The following is a 17,436-nucleotide window of genomic DNA, read 5'->3' as shown; positions in this document are numbered from 1 at the left end:
AAGATGTTCAGAAAACAGTTAGGCGACACTATGGAGGTCTATATCGACGACAGGTTGGTAAAATCCGAAAAAGCCTCAAATCACATCTCACACCTCCAGCAAGCCTTCGGCGTCCTATGAGAATACAACATGAAACTCAACCCCACCAAATGCTCGTTTGGAGTCTCATCTGGAAAATTTATGGGTTACATGGTCACCCAAAGAGGCATCGAAGCTAGTCCCGACCAAATCCGTGCAATCATCAACCTGCAGTCACCTCGAAACCAAAAGGACGTGCAAAAGCTAGCAGGCAGAGTGGCTGCTCTCAACCGTTTCATCTCCAGGTCGTCTGACAAATGCAAGTTATTTTACGACATCCTCAGGAAGAACGAGAAGTTCAATTGGACCGGCCAACACAAAGCTGCACTACAACAACTCAAACAGTACCTGTCAAACCCTCCGCTACTGTCAAAGCCAAAAGACAATGAGGAATTACAAATATACCTTGCAGTCACAGAGTCGACCATCAGTGCAATATTGGTACGAGAAGAAGACGGCAGATAGTTACCTATTTATTACATCAGTAAGTCCTTACTTAGCGCCGAAACGAGGTACTCCCATCTTGAAAAGCTTGTCCTTGCACTAATTGTTGCTTCTACTAAATTACGCCCTTATTTCGAGTGTCATCTCATAACTGTTAGAAATAACTATCCCATGAAGTCAATCATGAGGAAGCCTGAGTTGTCTGGCAGGATGTCCAAATGGGCAATACAGTTAGGTTGTTACGATATCAGATATGAACCTCGCACAACCATCAAGTCACAGGCTCTGGTAGATTTTGTGGCTGACTTCAGCCCAAGTCTCCAACACGAAGTCGACAAAGAAGTCAACATACTGACCGATGATGGACTCTTGTCACATGGACCTTGCATACTGACGGCTCCTCCAACATACGGGGGACAGGTTTGGGTATTGTGCTAAAGTCGCCACAAGGGGACACCATAGTGCAATCTGTCTGCTGCGAGTTCAAAGCTATCAACAACGAGGCGGAGTACGAAGCCTTGATCTTAGGATTATCACTAGCACTTGACATGAGTATCCGTCGACTCGAGGTACGTTGTGATTCATTATTGATTATCAGTCAAATTAACGGTTCGTATGCAGCAAAGGATTATAAGATGCAGGCCTACTTGGAAATAGCAAAAAGGCTCGTCAGCAAGTTCGACTCATGCACCCTACAACTAATACCAAGAGACTAGAACACCCAGGCCGACGCCTTAGCCAATCTTGGCTCAAACATCAAACCCAAGCTCACCTCCATCCCCGTAGTCCACTTAATGTACCTAGCCATCACCAAAGACAGCTTACCCATCACTGAACAAACTCCACCAACTCAAAAGCCCTCATCATGGCGCGACCCCTATATACATTGGCTCAAACACCATACCATCCCACCTGGAATCACCCACGAAAAATCCTTCCGCATGAAAGCTTCCAGATTCATTTTAATCCATGGGATACTATTCAGAAAGTCAGTTGCAGGACCGTATCTGAGATGCTTAGATCATGACGAGATCGAGTCGACATTGCGTAACATACATGATGGCGAATGTGGAAATCACGCCGGAGGACGAAGCTTAGCCCACAAGACTCTAACCATGGGGTATTTTTGGCCAACTATGAAGAAAGATGCAATTACCTTCGCCAGGAAATGTGACTCTTGCCAACGGTTCGCATCCATCTCTCACCAACCTTGTGAGGAGCTCCATCCCATCTTGTCCCCTGGCCCTTCATGAAGTGGGGGATGGATATAGTAGGCTCCTTACCACAGGCGTCAGGGCAACGCGTCTTTATGTTAGCAATGACTGATTACTTCTCCAAGTGGATCGAAGAAGAAGCATTCAAACGAGTCCGAGACACTGAGGTCATTTCGTTCATCATGCAAAACGTCCTCAGTCGATTCGGAATCCCCTCCGAGATCATCTGCGACAATGGCTTTCAGTTCATCAGCAACAAAACCAAAGAATTCTGTGGCAGGTACAACATCACCTTGCATACCTCAACACCAAAGTACCCTCAAGCCAATGTCCAAGCCGAATCAAGTAACTAAATCATCATCAACAACCTCAAGAAGCGCCTCGACGACGCCAAAGGAAGATGGGCAGACGAACTACCTATGATCCTTTGGGCCGATAGGACGACACCCAAGACGACAAGCAATCATACTCCCTTCTCGTTAGTCTTCGGTTGCGAGGCAGTCATTCCTCCCGAAGGCGAGCTCCCCACATCCAGAAGAAGTTTTATGACACCAGGGATGAACGACTCAGTCATGTCCTACGACATCGACACTGTTGACGAATTCAGGGAAGCAGCACTGGTCAGGATGGCGTCCTACCAACAAGCAGTCGCAAATAGTTACAACAAGTGTAACACCCTAATAATTCCTTGCTTTTATAAAACCATTTTCCAACTTAAAATAAAGGAATTACTAAAGCATTACCGCCACCGTGATAACGGTTAAGGCTATTACCAGAATTACGCAGCGGAATTTAATGTCAACTAACTTTTCAAAAACATAAATAATTAAATTATCGAGGCCTCCTAAAAATTGGAACCATAATGGCCCAAAAACCAAAGTATTAAAATTCAACAAACTCAAAACATAATTAAAAGTATAGATGAAATAGTTTTAAAGTACGAAAAACATGCAACTCTCTCAATCATCTCAAGCCACATGATTTCGATCGTATTTCGATCTACCAACCTGCTATATTATTCTACTCCCCAACAATGCAAGTGCAATGATGGATCATCATAGGGTCATTAAGGCAAAGGCCATGACCAAAAGACACAAAGCATGTAGTCAGCAAAAGCGGAGTACGTACAAGGCTAGAGTGAGATAAAACGATAAACATGCATCACTCACTAAGTACCTATCAACATGCAAAAGCCATTTAATAGATAACAAGTAAATCATGAACACAAGACTCGACTCTTGACTCACAATTTAATTAGAATAAGCTTCGAACGGGCCAAAAGAATATTCCATAAAGGAAGGGTGCTGGGAGCCCACCAAACACCATAATAAATAATAAATAACGGACCATACCGAGTGTCGGGCCATACCGACGGAATTCCAGCGCATAAAATGAATGAAACAACGTCTTGTATCATTAGTAGGAGATCAAGCTTTCCGGCAAGTCTCCCCCCATTGTTCATACTCAAGGTATATACGTTCCAAGAGTTTTGAAGCTTGTTCTGGTTGCACTTTACGTTTATTAATATTTTATTAAGGCGAACTCGAGACTCGAACACAACTTACATACATACAATTAATAAACGACAACCAAAACAATCTCATTTTAATCTATTAGGACTTGTGATCAACAAAGCAAGACACCGTGAAATTACTACAAGGTTCCTTCTCACTAAAGTGAGATTCCACATCATGCCTATTAACATGAGGGTTGTGCCCTTGCACGACAAATCCTAATTCATTTCATACACAATATTCCCAACTGAACCCTACATGTGCGGTGGCTTACGTGAGCTAACCCTTCACATGTGGTAAAATAAATAGTACAACGTGGTACGAATAATTGGCTCAAAAGTATGCTAGACATCCCATACAATAGCATAACAATAAATAATTCATCCCTTGCATGTGAAACCAAACCATACATGCATAAATATTGAACAACATGATTGATAATGAAATCCATACTCATAATAATCCCAACATGCTTGTTCAACCAATAATTCAACAATTCCAACATAATAATCCACATGATCGTTCACCAAAACAAATATGAATCCACATAATATAATTCACATCAACAACAATCATGTAAATCTCTTTGACAAATGGTGGTCGCCCTAGACTTGTACGTACCTTGAATACCTAAGCGTAGGGGCCACTTTGCAACAACGAGCACTCACTTAGAAATCACCTCGATCCTATCACCAAATAATGAAACTTTAATTATTTCCATGTTCATTAAATTTCCAGCAACTTTATAAAATATAAAACCTTGTTAAAAATTAGAATTCAATCGTCCTTTAATAAAATGATCGTCTCAATTTGCAAAACTAATCCCTAGTATGAAAACATACTTTTTCCACCCTTAAAATCTATAAAAATCAACGCTTTAGAACTTTTTATGAATCTGAAAATATAATTGATTATCATAATTAAATTAATCACCTAATTATGCTAATCAATTGACCCATTAGGTCTAGGTTAAAACCCTAACTTGAAATTCCCAATAAAACCAATTTAACATCATAAAAATCAATTCTTTATTAAATAAACGAATCTGAAAATTCATGCTTTAATAATTAAAACAAGCCTCATGAATCACAACATATAAATCCTCAAAGTACGGTGTTCATAACCGATTCCCAGCATTTTAATTATTCAAAACAATAATAATAATATAATTTGAAATACGAAATTAAAATAAAATAGTTTAAAGGAATTAGGATTATACCAATCCGGCCTATAGCACGGAACAACCACGAATTAATGTGATTGGGCGAAAAAGATTGAATAACGAACGAACAAGCAACAACGACACACACAACGCACCACTCGTGTGCGTGTGTGCAGCGACGAAGAGGAACGAAGGCAGGGGCTCAGCGAGCGTCAGCGCAGCGCTGTGTGACACGAGGGCGAGGGCGCTGTGCGCGCAACAAGAGAGACGAGAGAAAGGGGGTGTGGGCGGCTGGGCGAGTAGCAGCGCACCAGCAACAACAACACAACAACATGGCACCAGCAGCAAGGCGTGCTGGCTGGGCGGGCTGCAAGCAAGAGAGTGGGCGAGAGCAAGGGGCAGCGACGGGGAGGCACGGGCATGCATCACCCGAAGGCACGAGTGTGGTATTGGGCGTGCGGGTGAGCCGAGCAAGAGAGGTGAGAGGAAGAGTGAGGGGTAAGCAAGAGAGGAAAAAGGGTTTAGGCAAAATAAGGGGGATCATTTAATGAGGAGAGTCCTATTTATAGGCTCTCATATCCCTAGTGGGCTAGGCTTGGCAATTTGATATTGGGCTTAGCATTTAAATGATTGGGCTAGCCTTAAGTTTAGAATTAAATTCTTTTGATTAGGCTTAATTAATAAAACGAGTTGGACTTTTCATCTAAAACCCAAACCTTTTTAAAATTACTTGCGACCCATTAAATTTCCCGACTCGAAAATTAAATTCGTTTCGTAATTAATTAAAATAATAAATATTCTGATTAATTAAAATACATTTAAATAATATTTAAATGCGAAATAAATTCTAAAAATCGTAAAATGCTTTATAAATATAATAAAATATATTTATAAATATTATAAAAATACGAGGTATTACAGTCTACCCTCCTTAAAAGAAGTTTCGTCCCGAAACTTGGGTTCGGAACTCAAAATTCAAACTCAAAACTTGAGACTTTATGAGACTTTAATGCGTTCACTTGCAAAATTTTAAGTTGCTGTACTCTTTACATGATTAAACAGGACAATAATAAGTGCAAATTCAATAGAAAGCACTAAATTAAGCATAAAATAGGGGAAAACAATGTAAAAAGCGCGAAATTCTACCGCACTTTACCCCCCTTAAAAGACACGAGTTACGACCCCGTAACTCAACTAACCTCGGGAAAAAGCTCGGGATATTTCTTTCGCATTTCGTCCTCCGCTTCCCAAGTTGCTTCCTCAGATTCTTGATTAGACCACAACACTTTGACAATTCTCACATCTTTAGTACGTGTACTACGCACTTTACTATCCAGGATTTTGACAGGTCTTTCCTCGAAAGTTAATCTTTGGTCTAATTCTATGGTCTCCGGTTGCAACACATGCGACTTATCCGGAATATATTTCCTTAACTGAGATATGTGGAACACATTATGCACACTATGCAAGTCCATAGGCAAGGCTAGTCTATAGGCTACCTTTCCAATTCTTTCTAATATTTCATATGGGCCTATGTACTTAGGGCTTAACTTCCCTTTCTTTCCAAATGTCATGACACCTTTCATTGGTGACACTTTGAGTAACACCTTATCACCTATGTTGAACTCTTCATCCCTACGTTTCAAGTCCGCATAACTCTTTTGGCGATCCTGCGCCGCTTGAATTTTCGATTGGATGGTTCGGATTTGGTTCATGGTGTCCTCTATCATTTGAGGTCCCAACACTACGGTTTCACTAATGTCATTCCAATCACTACTACAAAAACACCTTTTGGAGTCGCCTCTTAACCACCTATAGAGTCGCTTCACGGGCGACTCCACAGGGGGCAATTCTATAGGTACCCCCTTTATGTGTCGCCTATGAACCGACACTGTAGGTCAGTTTATGTGTCGCCTCTTATGTTAGAGGCGACTCTGGATAGGAAATCTATGGATTTGTATGTACTTTTCTGAGTCTCCTAATTCGTTTTAGGCGACGCACATGGTGCCCTATCGTGTCGCCTACTTCGTTTGAGGCGATTCAAAGGGACTCTAAGGTGTCGCCTGCTTAAGTTGAGGCGATTCAAATGTACTCTATGGTGTCGCCTCCATAGTGCGAGGGGATGTATATGATACTCTATGGTGTCGCCTCCTTTATTGGAGGCGATGTATATGATACTCTATAGTGTCGCCTACTTCATTTGAGGTGATGTATATGGTACGCTATGGTGTCGCCTGTTTTTTAAGAGGCGATGTATATAGTAATTTACGGTATTTCCAGTATACATGAGAAGCGACGACGAAAATGGACGTCGACGATGTTGTTGATGCGCCACATTTTTTTTTTCTAAATGGCCACATTCAGACCGATCGAAATTAAATGGCATAAATAAAAATTCAAACCACTGCAATATAATATCAAAACTTGATAAAAGTCATACATAATACTTTTGATTGTATTTTTACATATTAGAAAATCCTGGACACGAATTTGAGAAGTTTATGTCAACTAAGTGTCAAACTGAAATTAATTAACTATAAACAATTATCAATGAAAAATCTACACCATCTTTCACGAACATCATCGATAATTTCTTGAGTATATGCCTCCAGAGTGAAATGCTACAAAAACAAAACCAAATGCATAGATATATTAGAATCGACGCAAGTACACTCAAACAATTAAGCAAGTGCAAATTTAAAGTTAAAAAATTTGATACGTTAATTACCTTTTGAAAATCACGTTCCTTTTTCGATACAAGAGATACTATTTGATCCATATACGTCATGACATAATAGCCGGACTCAACTAGCCCAACTTGTTGAGAACGAGGACACTTCACCACGTATAATATAAGATAAAAATAATGTCAACACATAAATAAATAAGGTCTTTATTCTCACAATAAAAAATATAATATAATAAAAATTTACCTTAACCACCTTCCACGTTAGCTTCGTTTTCCGAGATCCTTTGTCCATGTTCATTAAAGTCCTATATGCGCTGAACATCAAAGGAAAAAAATCCACATAATTTAATGTTTCTTCTGTTCATACTATTAAAGGGGAAACCCATAATATCTAGGGAACAAGCTAGCACAAAGATTGCCAAGGGAACATGCAAATATTCAGTTTGTGAAACTTGATTCACAATGAAATTATGGTTTCTTTAGCTAAATCCAGCTTATGTGTTCAAGCTGAGAAGAGGTTGGATGAAATGGTACAAGCTAGCCTTAGAACATTTTTAGCTCCCATAGCAACTACAACACAACCCAAACTATTTTGCAACTGCAAAATCAGCCAATCCCTTATTTAACTTGCAGACATTAACAAACAGAATGAAGCTACAGGGTGCAAAAAAAGCTAAGAACCATAGTAACTGTGAGATTAAGTCTATCATAGATGTTAATCATGTTATACTTGATTAGTGGAGCAGAAAGAAAAAAGAAACTGTTCCTGTGCCGTTTCTGTCATCTGGATATTTGGTCCTTACTCCTTGTGCTGAGACTTCTTTGATTCTGGTGTTTGCTATGGTTATTATATACTCATTTTAGCTTGTGTTTCTGTTGGCTTGTTTCTGCTACAGGCTAATCTAGCAGCAGATCGAGCTGATAATTCTATACTCATTTTAGCTTATGTTTTTGCCACATTCTATATAAATGACATTGTCGGTACCGGTGGTGATGGCGCAAACACTGTAAATATCTCTACATGCGCCTCTATGTTGGCTGCCTCTTGTGGTGCCAAAGTATCCAAGGTTGTATCTCATTTTTTGCTTCCCAATTGGTGTACAAATATGTTTGATTTACTAATGATGGGTTAACTGGTTTGTTTTATAAGATTATGTTGTAGCAAGGGAACAAATCAATATAGCAATAAGTGGTTTGAAGAAAGCATTGAAGGTGCAGCTCCAACAAATTCTTCGTGGATGACTAAGGGTTTATTTAGAGAAATTTCAAGTATGAAGGAAGGCCTGTACAGGAAATTGAGGGATGGGAGTGAAATCTTGGCTCTACGCCAAACTTGGATAAAATGAAGACATTTGTTACCCAAGACTAAGGAATTGGGTAACTTTGCTAAGGATCTGAAGGTAAAGCATCTTATAAAAATGAATGGTTCATTTAATGCTCAGTTAGTGTGGAAAATTTTTGAACAAAACTCAGCAAAAAATATCTTAGCTACACACATTCCTGTAACAGACTCACAGGACAGTTGGAGTTGAAATGAAGGAAACTTGAGTGATTACACTATTAAAAGTGGGTATTGGTACTTAGTAAATAAAGATTACCAGGCTGAAATTTCAATCTTATGGAAAAGGTTCTGGAAAAGAGCAATGTGGCCAAAATGGAAAATTTTCTTTTGGAAAATTTATCACAATGCATTCCCCGTCATGGAAAAGCTTCATAAGAGGAAAATAGGGGACTGTGTTAACTGTATTTATGGACGTAGGAAGAAAGAAACATTAGAGCATTTATTTCTGGAATGCCGTATAGCAAGTCATATTTGGGATCAACACATAAAATAGAGGAAATATACAACTCAAAGACTGGGGGACAAACTTCCTGAGTTATATAATGAACCAAGAAAAAGCTAATGATGCACATGTGGTGGAGATCATAGCGATCCTATGGAGTCTATGGCTAGCCCTTAACCAAGCCATTTTCAGGAAAACTCGGGTGAGCCCTATTGAAATCATCTTCATGGCACAACAATGGACTAGAAGGCATCAATAAGCTTGAACTACCACGAGACAACAGAAATCGAATTAGTATCCTTTGTCTCAAATAAACCTAACTCCTATTTGGTCCACAGGTAACAAAATCCAAGATGCAAGGATTCAAATTAGAGGAGTTTGAATGTCAAGGTAAAACGGAAAGCAAAAGCCTAAAATAGCCATTGGCTTCTGGAGAACACTGGAAGATAGAGGTCTATTTCTTTAGGCACATACTAGTATAATTGCAGTTAATAAGTAGTTGATTAGTTCCAGCCGCAAATGTAAAACTTTAGATAAATGATCAGATATCCAACATAGTCAAGGCCATCTACAATTATACATTTATACAAATGCCACAATGCAGCCAGTAAAGCAGAAATTATTGGTTCGATAAATGGCTTATAATTGCAGATTGAATCTCGAAGATATGTCGGTAGTGAAGAGTAAGAAAGAGGAGGGAGAAAGAGAGAAGTGTGTGAGGTAAGGAAGCTAGAGTACTTACACAGACAAGGAGCCTTTGGTATGCAAATTCTCTAATGACCCATCAGCCATGGAATCAAAGAAAAAGGCTTCCCCTCTTTCAAGGCAAATCACAACCAACATCCAATGATATTTACTGCATAAACAAGGAAGATATTAGTTTTAAAGGAAAAAATGGACTGATTTAAAGCATTATAATCAATAAGTAGTATAAATGTACTTACTCTTGACGGATCGGGGCAAGTATATATTTCTTCGTACTTTGCTTGGTAATTGAATGATTCACATATTTTGTGTGGATACTGGGACGAAGTTTAACCAGCCCTAGCTTATGCGGACAAAAAAAATCCAACTTCTTCTTGGAGCTTGTTTTTCGTGATCTCGTTTTGCAAAAACCTTAACCAAATCAACAAGTATTAGTTAACTTGTATTAATCATATCTAGCTAAAGTTCAACAAACTTTAGAGATCACATTTTTTTACCTTATCCAGATATCCACACAAGATGTACGTATGTATTCCATGTTCAGTAATTTCTTAAGATCATCACCAAACACGTAAGCAGTAAAAGAAACTTTATCAGGATAGTATAAGATATCCTCTTCGAAATCAACATCAACGCTGAAATCAACATCTCGATTCTTATACAAGTTGTATAATTCCTTGCAGCTATTTGGCAATGCCAAAAACATGTCCTTGCTAATAAGGAAGGGGGCGAGTTCTTCTTCATTATCATTAAAACGAGATTCAACAGCTGAACCGGTGTCAACTAGTTTCTTACCCTCCATTAGATTATTTCTAATCTTCTTTGGTGGTGGTGGTTGATCGATCAAGTTCTATACATATTTTTATGAAAAAAAACAAGATTAGTGTCAATCAAAATCAATAAGTGTTAATTGATAAGTTGAAATCAATAAGTATAATTAATGTCACCTCAATGGATAATCTGACTTGTGAACGAGGCCACTGAGCCCAACTTCCTTTTATCTCACCAAGGGACTCGTGCCCAAAAAAGGCAAGGGTAGAGGTGTATTCTCTTCACCTTCAACAACATGTAGGGTTTTCACCTTGACATGATCTTCAAGTAATGGAACGACATGAACAAGCTCCCCTGGTACGCTTTTCAACAATGTACCTGTTGCCACAACTCGATTTCCAGAGCTTTCTTCAAGTACTAATATATCACAAGGAATTGGCTCCTGTTAAGTAAAAAAAATACATGAACAAGGTTGACACAAATAACCTAGTTGCTTGCAATACTCTTACTTTCTTGCAAAAACAGTACGAAAAGCAAATGATGGTAGGGAGATAAGAAGCTTAGAGCCATTCGCGAAAGGATCGGGATCAATAGACTGACAACTACTACGAGTGGGAACATCAATCATATTAACCTCCAAATCTTTAGGTACTTGTATACCACAAGATTTCAAGACATCAAGGGTAACAACTCTTATTTCAGCCCTTGTCTGCTCCCTTACTTATTCAGTGAGGAAATTTGTAATTTCTTCCACTTGTTTAATTGTAAGCATACCCTCTGTTTGATTACAACGCCTCTTTCTTTTAAAAACTGATGTAAGCGTTGCTTTTCCGCCCACTCCCCTTACATGGCCTCCATGCTCAGGATTTCCAAGCGCTTCAGTTAAAATGTCATGGCTTCCATGAGAAACAAACTCCCCTGATTTTTCCTTTTCCCTTAGCTCATTCTGTTTGCAAACGGAACAATATAATCAGACAAAAGATTTTAATAAAGTGAATTATGTAATCTATGAATTCACTAACTAAACACTTAATAACTTCAGTTGATTTGAATAAAGGAATCCTGCAAATGAATTGGGTTTGGGGAAAGTTTAAACGTTCAAGGAGTCTTAACTTAGATTAGCTAATGTTTGTGAAATTTTATTGGAATATTACAGGGCAACAGATCAGTCAGGCAGATTAGATAGAAGATCAGTGCATATCAAACAGACGAGTCAGCAACAGCTACAGATCATTCAGGTCAGTCAGTGCAGATTAGTGCTGCTAGTGCAGATCAGTGCTGCCAGTGCAGATCAGTGCAAATCAGTCAAGAGATTAGTGCAGATCAGTGCAACATAGTCCAGATCAGATAGCATATCAGTGCAAAACAGTGCTGATCAGATAAGTGCAGAACAGTGCAGATCATATAGAAGATCAGTGATGCCAGTGTAGATCAGTGCTGCCAGTGCAGATCAGTGCAAATCAGTCAAGATATCTCTATTTATTCTATATATTCCTCGCTTCTTCCCGCCTAACGGCTTAATCTTTTGCTTATTCCATAAGGGAAAAAGGACATATGTGGACCAAATTTTGGTTAATGGATCATGCTAGAGTTGTTTAATACATATTGGTCGTTTCACCCCATATAGGAAAAATGGCACTAATTATTGTTGGTGCATGTACTTCAATTTCTCAAGTATGAAGTAGCTACATGCTGAATGTTAGTCGTCATTCGTCAGATCACACCAGATAGAAATAGAACTGAGGGCCTTTTGTTTTAGTTTACAATTTTTACCTAATAGGGATGATTCGTGTTTATAGATCAAATTTTCACAAGAACATCAAGGTCATATCATAAGCTTGTATAAGTACACAATACTTAGCAAATAATTTTCTCATGAACTTTTGTGAAGTCGACTTTGGTAGGCCTTAACTTGATCAGGAGACAGAACCAATAGATAGCACTTATAGTGAATGTGGCATGGCATGGATCATGACTCGGTTGACAACAGAAATGTACATTCCCAAAATTTGTTATTTGGTGGATTTTGGTTACTGTTAATGATATCTCTATTTATGTGAAGGTGTCAACGTTATTTGTTACAAGTTTATAACTTTACAATTATAGTTTTTTTTAGTCTAATGAGTTTTACTTGGTATTGGTTATATAACTTATCTTGGAGGGTAAATATGATTTTGTGAAAGTTTTTTAAATTTTGATGAATGATTTTATTTTTCCTTTGTAAATGTTTTATTGCAACGACTATTAAAATTGAAGATTAACTAAAGTGACAAATGGAAATGGGTATGTGGTTTACTGGTTTATGGATGACTCTATGGGGTTTACATTCTACTATTTGAAGTAGGAGTAGTCTTTTGCAATTTTGAATTATTTAGGATCTATGATTTCATTTTCCCTTTTAGCAGGTTTATTTGTATGGAGTAATTGATATTAGTTTAAACAATGACTACACTTTATTCTAATTCTAACATTTTATACATCCAGTGCGAATGCACGGGGCACATTCTAGTTACAGGGCAACAGATCAGTCAGGCAGATCTGTTAGTGCAGATCAGACAGATGAGTTAGTGCATATTAAACAGACGAGTCAGCAACATCTACAGATCATTCAGGTCAGTCAGTGTAGATTAGTGTGCCAGTGCAGATCAGTGCAAATCAGTCAAGAGATTAGTGCAGATCAGTGCAAAATAGTCCAGATCAGATAGCATTTCAGTGCAAAACAGTGCAGATCAGATAACAGATAAGTGCAGAACAGTGCAGACTATGAAATGAACGAGTTTCACGGGAATTTTCTTGATCGTCGGATATCATTAAAAAAAAAGAAGAAGTATCAGATAGAAGATCAGTGCAAAACAGTGCAGATCACATAACAGATTAGTGCAGATTAGTAAAAAAACACTGCAGATCAGATAACAGCAGCAGGAAATGCAGATCAAATAGCAACAGATTAGTCATGCAAATCAAAGAAGAAGAAGAATGGCAGAGAAGAAGTCAAACAATGAACGTATGTTAGGAAAAAATGGAGGGAAATTTAATTGGTGGGCCACAATTCACACCTCAGTTAACAGAATAGACTAAGAAATTATAAAGAGAAATATGAAAAGGATACTTCGAGCTTCTCTACAACCAATTTCATTTTCTCATTAGGGATATTCCCGTTCTTGTCCTTTCTTCCATCCATCCACCTTTCATAACGAGGTCTTGGAGTTACTATAGGTGTTTCACCTGATTCAACACCCTTTGAAGAAGATGCACCAGACAACATGGCCTTTTTCAGTTGCTCTTGGACAAACCGTTCTTCTAGTTTTCCATATCCACCGCGACCCAAGTGATGGGGATACAAATTCTTGGCTTGGTTAGCTCGATTTCTTTCACTGGTAACCTGCCGAAAGAAATAAAATTTCCAGCATAAGTATTTCAATTAAAGAGAAGAATCGTGCAAAAAAGTTCGAGGTTCACAAGGTGTGTGTTTTTGTGTGTGTAAAGTCAGTACCAGTCCCATATGTTTCTCCAGAAGAGCGTTTTCTCATTGGTCGCATTTGTCCTAAACCATATGGCATGTATCGTTTTTTTGTTAGAAAAGATTCACACTAATCATTAATGAGTCAATTAACTTATGATTTGGGACAGATTTCCAATATTATATACTCCGTTTTAAAAGTATTCATTAAGATTCATGAATGCACTGTAAAACTGGAAGAAATGCAAATATCAGTCCCAACCTATCCATGGACAAAGGATCTTTGCCACAACCTAGTCGTGGACTAAACTGCTTATTCTCAAAACTAACAACACCTATATCAGCAACAGAAGATAAGTCTTCACAGAACAATGAAGTATCAAATAAGGCTGATTCTTGCTTCGGGGCAACAGTTCCCGAGTTTAAAACAAACACATATAATTAAGTTTAATCACCTTGAATTCATCTGATTCACGTTGCTCTTTAAAGACTTTCCAATCTTCCTCATCAATGCCTGCATATTCCTTCCATGGTGGGTTGTCCACTTCATTTTTTGTGCATTTATTGAAATACGCGCTCGTCAATCTGGTCTTGAAATCCTTCCACCTTTTGTTGCAATCCCTCAGCACAAATTCTTTCTTGTTGTCATCACACAAGAATAATTTCTACAAAAACATGATTTTTTAATGTTAGAGTACACACGAGACATTGAATGACACGTGGGAAAGGGGTGCTAACACAAAAGTAAAAGCATTGTACCTTGATACAAACCCATAATCTTTCCTTTATTTCCTCATCAACCATGCTCCAGTGTGTAATGTGAATCTTGACCTTTGAACGAGTAATTGACCTAGTATAGGCTATGTACCTATTCATGAATTCTCCAATAGCAGAACCATCGTCACTCCACTGAAGTGAAGGAAATAATGCCCTTGGTCCAAGTATGCATTCTATGTTAAGTCTAATAAATGCGGTTCAGTATTAATTAACAAGTTAATAATTCAGTGAGATCAAGTGAGCTGAATGCCTAGCTAGAGGCCGCTTCAGTTCAAGTGGAATTAATGATATTAATCCACAACTTACTCTTGACTGAACCCGTAGGGTCACACAAATAGTACGTAAACGGATCAAGTATTTAATGGCATTAAATACTCCATCTATGAATATTCGGAACCGACGGATCTTGGTTTCAGTGGGAGCTAAGATCGTCACAGGCAAGAAATGAATACTCCGGAAACGATGATATTGCCGGAAACGGAAATATGGATCGTATCGGAAATATGAATATTATCCAAGTCGTAGATGTTGCCGGAAACGGAAACATGGTACGTATCGGAAAATATTATTGGAAATGGAAATATTACCAGAATCGGAAATATTGCCGGAAACGGAAATATTGTCAGAATCGGAAATATTACCGGAATCGGAAAATAATTCCGGAAACGGAAATATTAAATATTTGTTCGAAACGGAAATTAATTCCGGAATCGGAAATATTAAATATTGTTCGTATCGGAAATAAATTCCGGAACTGGAAATTTAATCGGAAGCGTATCGTACGAATTAGCATCGGACGAGGCCTGCCGGACGAAGGCCCAGCACGAAGCCGGGCCATCGCCCAGCAAGCACGCGCGCCACAAGCCCAGCCAAGGCAGCGCCCAGGCCTACCGCAAGGCAGGCCCAGCGCGCGCCAAGGCCACGGATGCGTGGGCCGCGCTGCGTGGGCTGCTGCTCGCACGCGCATGGGCAGCCCTTGTGGCTGCCGTGTGTGTGTGAGTTTGTGCTCATACGTGATTCCTAAATCTACAAGAGTTAGTGTATGATTAAATTCCTATTCCTAATTGGATAAATTAATTAAATAGAATTCATGTAGGATTCTAATTTCAATTAATTCGTATCCTACTTGGATTACGATTCCTTTTCCATAACTCTATAAATAAAGGCCTAGGGGTCATTATTTATACACAAGTTTTAAGTATTCAAAACTAAGATTTTTAAGCAGAAAAATCAGCCAATATTCTTGCCTACCTAACCGAAAATATTAGAACCTTAAGGGCGATTCTAGTTGGTCAATCTTAAGGCGGATCCGGACGTGCTGTGGACTATCTACGGAGGGACGACACTTGGAGTCCTAAAGACTTGTTCTTGTTCGGTTCGGGCGCAGCTAGGGAAGGCACGCAACAAAGAGTATGCATCTAAACTATGCTAAATGATTATGTGTAAATAATATGTTTCCTGGCTTTATGGTTTTTCCGCATGATTTATGAACTGTCATATGAATCATAACCTAACAGTGGTATCAGAGCCCCTTATTATTTTCATAATCTAAATTGCATGAACATGGTTAAATATTACAAATTTGCAAGAATTAAAAGGGGTGATTAATTTTCGTAATTGTTAATTAATTGCAAATTGCGTTTATTTAATTATACGTACGCAGTTTTTCGGCAGTTTCTTCGTTACTCATCCAAATCGAGTGATTTTTGTGTCAATTCCGCATGTAAAAGGCATTCTAAAATTTTGACAAAAATAATATTTTTCAGCCGAACCCAGAATTCTCAAATTCGAAGCCTAACTATGACTTTTCGAAGGTTTTAGTTTTTCGAATGCAAAATTTCGTAAATTTAAGATGTTAAATTAAATATTTGCGATTCTTGTTGATAAATCTTGAATTTTTGATTGACCTACTGCATATGTTTAACAAGTTTGAATGCCTAGTCTTGTTAATTATGCAATCTAATTTGTAATTATGATTAATTTGTTGAAAATTAGAATAATTTAGAATTAATTTGATTTTCATAATTAATTGTAATTTAATTAGAAACCTATGATTAAAAACCACCATAAAAATTGTAAATTTACGATAAATTTTAAATTTTTATGACCTAAACTTGAATCCATATCAATCGGAAATCAATTGGATAATAAATTTTCGATTTTTCGCCCTAAAATTATGAAATTAATATTATTTATTAATTTGTCATTAATTTTAAATATAAATTTTAAATTTTTATGCGATTCGTTCATAAAACTTGCACGCACGAAGCAATGGACGCTTCGTGTTACCCTTAAGGGGTGTTGTATAATGCGGGCATGCGACGACGAGCAAGGGAGCTCGTCGCCCGTGCGGCACGAATGCAATGAGCAAGGGCGTAGTGCACGAGCACAAGGCAGCAGCCCTGCCTTGTGTCGTGTGCCACGAGCTATGAACGAATGGGCATGGGCGAAGAGCGAGCCAAGGCAGTCGCGTGTGGGCAGCAAGCGAGCTGCGCCACAACGCGCGCTGCCTCGCACAAGAGCGCGCAGCCTCGCGCGCAGCGAGCGCAAGCTCGCGTGCCACGAGCGCTGCGCCCAGCATTACTCACGCGCACAACGAGCGATGTCGCCCGCCCAGCGAGCGATGTCGCGCCCCAGCGAGCGATGGCTCGCGGGCACAGCGAGCGATGTCGCGCGCCCAGCGAGCGATGGCTCGCGCGCCCAGCGAGCGATGTCGCGCGCCCAGCGAGCGATGTCGCGCGCGCGCACTGCGAGCGATAGCTCGCGTGCGATGAGCGCTGGCGCGCGCAGCGAGCACCAATGCGTGCGGAGGCTTGCGATAGGGAAGCAGCAGCTATG

The 17,436-nt window shown here is 39.1% G+C and overlaps 1 protein-coding gene and 1 long non-coding RNA gene across 2 annotated transcripts; both read right to left on the bottom strand.

Moving 5' to 3' along the window:
- Positions 1-9,651: 9,651 nt before the first annotated feature.
- On the bottom strand, positions 9,652-10,321 carry LOC130465740 (uncharacterized). The gene is made up of 3 exons (XR_008925750.1): positions 10,088-10,321; positions 9,830-10,001; positions 9,652-9,741 (listed from the first exon to the last, which is right to left on the bottom strand). It is a non-coding gene; the product is annotated as an uncharacterized lncRNA (long non-coding RNA).
- A 771-nt stretch (positions 10,322-11,092) lies between these two features.
- Positions 11,093-14,657, bottom strand: LOC130465739 (uncharacterized). The gene is made up of 4 exons (XM_056834596.1): positions 14,581-14,657; positions 14,277-14,486; positions 13,587-13,743; positions 11,093-11,307 (listed from the first exon to the last, which is right to left on the bottom strand). The coding sequence occupies exons 1-4, from the start codon at positions 14,623-14,625 to the stop codon at positions 11,303-11,305; spliced, it is 417 nt and encodes a 138-aa protein (XP_056690574.1). The 5' UTR covers positions 14,626-14,657; the 3' UTR covers positions 11,093-11,302.
- Between the last annotated feature and the right edge of the window lie 2,779 nt (positions 14,658-17,436).

Source organism: Spinacia oleracea, chromosome 1, assembly GCF_020520425.1.
Source record: "Spinacia oleracea cultivar Varoflay chromosome 1, BTI_SOV_V1, whole genome shotgun sequence".
Classification (NCBI taxonomy): Eukaryota; Viridiplantae; Streptophyta; class Magnoliopsida; order Caryophyllales; family Amaranthaceae; genus Spinacia; species Spinacia oleracea.
This window is presented reverse-complemented; position numbering and strand designations above follow the sequence as displayed.